The 7,478-nt window shown below is 38.3% G+C and overlaps 1 protein-coding gene across 1 annotated transcript in view; it reads right to left on the reverse strand.

The window, feature by feature from the left end:
* The window catches only part of cdh23 (cadherin-related 23), a 265,137-nt gene that overhangs the window by 125,166 nt on the left and 132,493 nt on the right, over nt 1-7,478 (reverse strand). The window contains 1 exon segment of the mRNA XM_016533594.1: nt 1,118-1,230. Coding sequence (XP_016389080.1) covers nt 1,118-1,230 — 113 coding nt within the window.

A 7,478-nucleotide genomic window follows, 5' to 3' on the forward strand; every position in this document is an offset into this window, starting at 1 on the left:
GTGATCAGCAGAGTTTACACGTCACGTTTTGGTAACGGTACGGTTCACTTGGAACCCCAACCGAGGTGGTACTAAAAAAAGTACCAGGTACCAGGTACTGTACCCAGTGGAAAACCCCCCAAAAGTGAACCGTACAGAGCCGTACCGTGCCGTACCATGCAGTGGAAAAGCGCCATAAGGGAACCAGTCTCTCGAGACTGGCCTCTGGTGTACTTAGAGCGGCTAGCTCGGTGCCCTGAAGCAGAGGACCGGCAGGAGACGGCCAATCTAGCTGCTCTGGAGACCTCCTTGGAGGTAGCGAGCCTCCCAGAACTGCTACATTTCCGGGCAGATGCTGAGAGATGCGCTCGCTGGCGAGCTCTCACTCAAAGGGGGAAGAGACCACAGCGCGGGCTTCCGAACCCCGAGAGAGAGCGCTAGATCTAGGGAGTGCAGGCGGAGGAAGGGCGAGCCCGTCTCCAACCCGTCCGCTAGATCCATGTGCGATCCCTGTGATCTCAATCGCTGCCATGCCTCAGCAGCAGTGGGATTGGAACCGCAAGATCACAAGCACGGACACACTCCTAGAAGCGTGCCCGGCGGGAGCGGAGTGTTTGCAGCGGACAAACAACACATAAACTGTGTGTATCCCCACCCATAACATAGCGCGGGCAGAGAGGAACACACGGTCTAAAATGCTGTCTGCTCTCGCCCTTATGCTTGTCTTTCGCCTTAGACATGGCTTATGCTTTTACTGGGACAGACAACAATAAATAGAACTGACACACACAGAGCGCTTCGCTGAATGATGCTGTATCCACCGCATGTGCTTTTAAGCTCCCTGGTCTCTACGTCACCCCGCCCGTGAGGTCTCGTCCATCCATTGGACTGATTACACACGTGATTCAGAGCGTGGTCACGCTGAAGCTGTTCCCATAGCGTTTCGACACAGCTCGAGTTCCTGGAGGGGAACTACTCTATTCTTAGTGTTATTTTATTTTTACTTTACCAAAAACTCTTTTACAAATAATCTTCTGTTATAGAACAGCTAAATTGTTGAAATTGAACAAATCCTTTTGAGAAACCGTTTTTTAAAGCTCAAAAACACTTTTTATTGAATTCTAGATTTGAGTCTCACCTTTACTGTGATTGTGAATCCGGATGAGTACAGGGGGTTTTCCCGGTCCAGCTGTCCACTCACTGTCAGGGATCCGCTGATGTAGTCGAGAGCAAACATGCTGTTGGTGTTACCTGATGAACAGAATAACAAAAGGAAGCTGAATTTTGTGGCAATAGGGTCGAAATATGTTTCTGTTTGCAATGAACACTGCCACATTAAACCAAAGAGTCTGTACCCTCATTACACTTTGACTTTTTAGCATTTAGATATTTTAATAATTGGACGGCCATGATTGTAAAGTGGTTAAATATCTGAGCCCAAACTCAAAGGTTGTAGGTCAATATCCTCAGAGGCGTCAGTGAAGCGGAGGGTCGTTGAGTTCCCTAATCACCATTCTGCCCTAGAGCAGGGCACTTAACCTCCGCTCCAGGGGGAACGTCCCTATCGTCAGCTAAGGATTTCAAAGAATTCATCTGATCATTCCTATCCTAGAAATTAAGGCTAAACGGTATGACAAGAGGGCAGAATTCTAATACAATTATTGTAGATCTATCTATCAGTCTGTAAGGCTTGTTAACCTTCAAAGGGTTTGCTTTTCTGACTTTGCTTTTTTTAGAGAATTTGTTGCATGAAACATTATTAATTTCCATGTAATTCTACTTCATTGCATTCCAATTTGTAAAGCAATCATGCACACTTTTGCTCATAATCTAAATTGTAATTTAAAGGCATTCTTAATTTAATTCTGAATAACACACACAACCCTGGTTATATAATGTAAGTCAGGCATATGCCACCAAAGGCATAGAGAAGGCTGAGTTATGACATTTTAATTGAACATTATAAGATCAAACAATTCATATATATGAAAAAATAATATAATGAAATGCATACATGAATGATGAATTGTTCAGAATAAGATTTATAACATGCATTTACAAAATAAAAAGGAATGACTGTGTGTGTATTTATATTACTCCAACTGTGATATAAAATATCACTCATACTGCCCACAACTACGGGATTTTGGGAGAAAATATTTTTACAAGCTCCAACACAATGATGAATATAACTGAAACATTATGGTCATAAAGACTCTTTTAATTATACTAGGTGTTACTAAATCATACTTCAACGCTTAGCTCAACAAAATACTTGTTTAAACACCAGATACAGACAAAGAGTAAGAAACGGAAACAAAATCCTTCCTCTTCTGTACTGTCTGACAGAGAGCAGGAGTGTGGTTTGGGACTAGACCTCTCCCTGGTCTGGGATAGAGGAAAATAATATCTTCCAACTATGGGAACAGCGGCCCTGTTAATTAATCCGTTACTCCTGAGATATCATGCTGGTTTTGGGTAATTAGTTCAGTGCTTGGCAGCAGTGGCCCAAACGTTAGGGCTATAATAGAGCGCTAGACCAGCTCGCCATCCAATCCACCATTCTTTTCTAATTCATCTTCCACTCAAAACATTTCATACTCCCTCGATAAACTGTTCATCTCATTAACACCTCACTTTCCTTAATTATATGATATTTCAGTAATTCTTTTCATTATATTTTCACATCTCTCTCTCTCTCTGTCCATCTCTCACAGCTGCGGTGTATATTCACCGCACACTAATTAAGTCCAGCAGATGCAGATGGCGCACAGAGTGACACACAATCTGTCTTCTCTAACAGTTTTCTTTTGTTCTTTATGATAGATCTCACCTCTATAATGCTCTCATCACGTACAATCATGTACTACTAAAGATCATCAGCCCCAGAATTGCAACTGGAATTCTATGTAAGAAAGTAGAATTCATTAGAATTAGAATTCGAGAGTTTCATTAGGAAAAATCATACAGCTGTAATTAGGGTGTGTCAAGACACTCTACAATGCCAGATAGATAGATAGATAGACAGAGAGACAGACAGACAGACAGATAGATAGATAGATAGATAGATAGATAGATCTCAAACTTGTATTCAGCCTCGTTCTTCTCCTCTCAGGTGTTCAGTATTGTTAGGCTAAATTGGACACAGCCACACCGCTGCAGCACTGGCAGTGGATTGAGACAGAGCTTGTTGAGCATGCATGAGCGACTCAGAGCTGCCCTGCAGAGACAGCTGTAATTCATACATTCAAATAGCAATCTGAACCATTGGTGTAATGGAAATCAAACAATTGGAGTACCCAGATTGATTGAGAGCGCTTGAACCGAGTGTATGCATGCGCGTCTGCTAGCGTGAATATATTGACTCCTCTGGGCATCGACGGCCAATTAGAACACACACTTTAATTCACTTTCCCAATTGCCCAGTGTGAAATCAAACGTGCAGCTGAGAGCCACGCTGACCTGATGGATTCTTTCAAATTAGCATGTTTGGCTGTTCACTGGAGTAAGACCGCTGAAGAGCATGCTGATTTGAAAAGATAATCATACTTATCTGCAAATATATTTCTTAAGGTGAGGTGCAGACGCTGATTCATTTCTGAGGAGGTTGTGAAAAGACGGTAATTATAAACTTAGATAGATAGATAGATAGATAGATAGATAGAGAGACAGACAGACAGACAGATAGATAGATAGATAGATAGATAGATAGATAGATAGATCTCAAACTTGTATTCAGCCTCGTTCTTCTCCTCTCAGGTGTTCAGTATTGTTAGGCTAAATTGGACACAGCCACACCGCTGCAGCACTGGCAGTGGATTGAGACAGAGCTTGTTGAGCATGCATGAGCGACTCAGAGCTGCCCTGCAGAGACAGCTGTAATTCATACATTCAAATAGCAATCTGAACCATTGGTGTAATGGAAATCAAACAATTGGAGTACCCAGATTGATTGAGAGCGCTTGAACCGAGTGTATGCATGCGCGTCTGCTAGCGTGAATATATTGACTCCTCTGGGCATCGACGGCCAATTAGAACACACACTTTAATTCACTTTCCCAATTGCCCAGTGTGAAATCAAACGTGCAGCTGAGAGCCACGCTGACCTGATGGATTCTTTCAAATTAGCATGTTTGGCTGTTCACTGGAGTAAGACCGCTGAAGAGCATGCTGATTTGAAAAGATAATCATACTTATCTGCAAATATATTTCTTAAGGTGAGGTGCAGACGCTGATTCATTTCTGAGGAGGTTGTGAAAAGACGGTAATTATAAACTTAGCATGAAGAAAGATTTTATGGATTTGAAATATTCTCATTATGTATCTGTGAAATGTCTAAAAGTTGCATGAAATTAAAATCTAAGGAATTTAAATTTGATCATTTTATTCATAATACAATCATTCCAAATCAGGGGTTTTATCGTTAAATAAAACCATTAAAAACCATTTCATTTCATTATTAAAAGAAATATTAAATATTATTATCATAGTAAAATTATTGCAATAATAAACTAGTTTTTGCCATTTTTATTTAAAATAAAATAACAATCAACTAAATAACTAAAATAACTAAAATTAAATAAAGTACAACTAAAACATAATACATTATATAGCCATATTTCTAAAAAAAAGAAGAACATTAAAAGAACAAGAATAAGATTTAACTATGAAACCTTTTATCTAAAAATGACAAAACACAACATAATTACTACAAATTTAACTACAAATTAAATGAATATAGAATATAAAAGTAAAATCTAATTCAAAATATTAACAAAAACTATACAATTATGTCTATGATACTAATATAAGTCTGTTCCAAACACTTTTTATTAGATGTTTTGAGAAAATTTAATTAAATAAATAAATGACTTTTTGTAATGCAAAAACTAAAAGCATTAGGTAACAATGACATAAGAAATTATAATTTTTTTAAATGTTAAAGATGTTAATAAAATTTAAGAGGGAAATATTATCAATAAATAATGAATTCTGGTCTTTTCCTCACACACACCAATCGTATTTTTACAGTGTTTTATTTATTTTTATTTATTTATTTATTTACTTACGTCTTGTTTGGAGCTTGATAGACATAATCACTACGAAACAATCATATTTTGTGGGGGGGGGGGAACCCTGAAATGACATAAGGGTGAGTAAATAATGACAGAATTTTCCTTGGATAAACTATTCCTTCAACTAGAGGAAACAAAACGCAGGTTAATAATTCCGTAACTGTACACAGAGTCAGCAGACGAGAGCTGTGATTTAGAGGCGGCTACATTAGCGTGAGATAAGCAGACCAGAATGATGCTGAGTTCTGCCTGACAGAACAAAAACTCTCCCCTGCAGAGATTGACATCTCATCAACACACAGAGTGACAGCAGAGAGAATTCACTGTTGGAGAAATCAAGCTCAGCTGAAGTTGATGGAGAGAATAAAGAGGCGAGTGTGAATGAGTGGAGCTGTGCAGGAGAGCAGATAGCTCACTCACTCTAATCCTGCTGAGAGCCAGCAGCAAAGAGAGCTTAAGACAAGCACACCAACACACCACAGCAAAGACAGAGAGCTGCTGCTAAATTACAGCGCTGGGGAAACCCTTTCATTATGCCCTTTAATGGAGTTCAATTACTGTCTATTAGATGAACTAAATATGATTTGTTAACAATTTGTTCAACAAGAGCAGCATATATTATTATTATTATTAACACTTCTAAAACAATAATATTATACACTGTTTAAAGATTTGGGGTCAGTAATTTTTTTTTTTATTAATAGTTTTATTCAGCAAGGATGATCAAAAGTGACAGAAAAGCATTTATAATGTTACAACAGATTTCCATTTCAAATAAATGTTGTTCTTTTAAATGTTTTATTCATCATAGAATCCTGAAAAAAATATCTATCATAATTTCCACAAAAATATTAAGCAGCACTACTGTTTTCAAACAAAACATTAAGAAGCAGCATTACTATTTTCAACATTTATATTATTAAGAAATGTTTCGGGAGCACCAAATCAGCATATTTCCTAAATATTCAGCTTTGCCATCACAGTGAAAAAAAGTTAAATATAGTAAAATTAAACTCAGTTATTTTAAATGGTAATAATATTTCACAAAATTACTGTTTTTACTGTGTTTTTTGAGCAAATAAATGCAGCCTTGGTAAGCACAGGGGACTTATTTTAAAAACATTACAAAAATCTTACTGACTCCAATAATATTATAGATTTAATAATAATAATACTAATAATAAACAGTGAAAAACAACTTTAATTATTGTTGTTTTTGTTGGTGTTGAAAGTAACTCAAGGCTAAATTATTAAGTCAACATTAAATCAATATTAGCTCTGTTTTTAATTTTAAAAAAATTATACAACATTAAATATGGTTTCACCTGCAGCAAGGATAAAAAATGTTGTTTAATGCATGAAACTATCAATATTCCAGAGACCAATATAGTCAATTGTTCTATTTAGCCTATGTCATGTAAATAATTTGGCATACGATAAACATACAAAAAAATTATGATTTAAATAAAATCCCCGACTTGATCCAATGAATGTCAAATACAGATCCAGTTGAGAACTACATTTCTACATTTCCATCCATGTAATATATGTCTTATGAAGCAGCAGTTTCCCGAAATATTCCTCATCTAAAGTCGCAGCCCTATGTGTGCTGACACTCTGCCTCCCAGACAGCGCTTGTTTACCTTCTGTTTGTGAAGGCGCTGTAAAATCAATTAAAGTCACAGTCCATCATCTGCATGTCTGAGCTTAGCTGAACCTCACGTTAAAGAAGAGGAATGAGACTCCATTGCCCTCAGCCTCTGTTACCGCGGCACCTGCTATCTCTCTGTTTCAGACTGATTTACTACAAGAGCCACGTCGCCAGCCTTGATCTTAGCCATGCTAACAGAGCTACGCAAATTAGCTCACAGTTATGGGTTAGCGAACCTGCGCAGCAGATAGCCACGCTTTGTCGCATCTATCAAGTCAGTCAGGCAACAAATTAGTGGACACGCCGTGAATTAGTGAATAATTTCATTAGACTGTCAGTGAGCAGGAGAGGAGTTGCAGCGAGGGGTGGGTTTCAGTGTCAGCGGAAATACGCCCAAAAGGGACGATTTCAAAATAAAAACAGTGGGTTTAAAAGACAAAATACAGTGTTAGCTCGCCAATGATCTAGCGCTTGATGCCTAAGACTGACTTATTTCTGTTCTAAATAAGATTTGAGTGTGTACAATCATTAACATGCTTAAAAATAGTTATTTTTACCTCAGTGGTGGGAGATTGTCAAGTGCCTCCTTCTACAGGTAACATTGATGCGCTAGTAGGTAGGGGTGCTCCGACTGATCGGCTACCGATCACTATCGGCCGATAATCACGTTGGGATGATTGATCGGCGGTCTCTAAAAAGGCCGATCTCAAAAAAACGATCTCAAGCTGATGATGCTGCCGTGAGAGGTTTGGCACAACATGCAGCGGCACCGT

Source organism: Sinocyclocheilus rhinocerous, unplaced genomic scaffold (genome assembly GCF_001515625.1).
Source record: "Sinocyclocheilus rhinocerous isolate Xijiao unplaced genomic scaffold, SAMN03320098_v1.1 scaffold304, whole genome shotgun sequence".
Lineage (NCBI taxonomy): Eukaryota > Metazoa > Chordata > Actinopteri > Cypriniformes > Cyprinidae > Sinocyclocheilus > Sinocyclocheilus rhinocerous.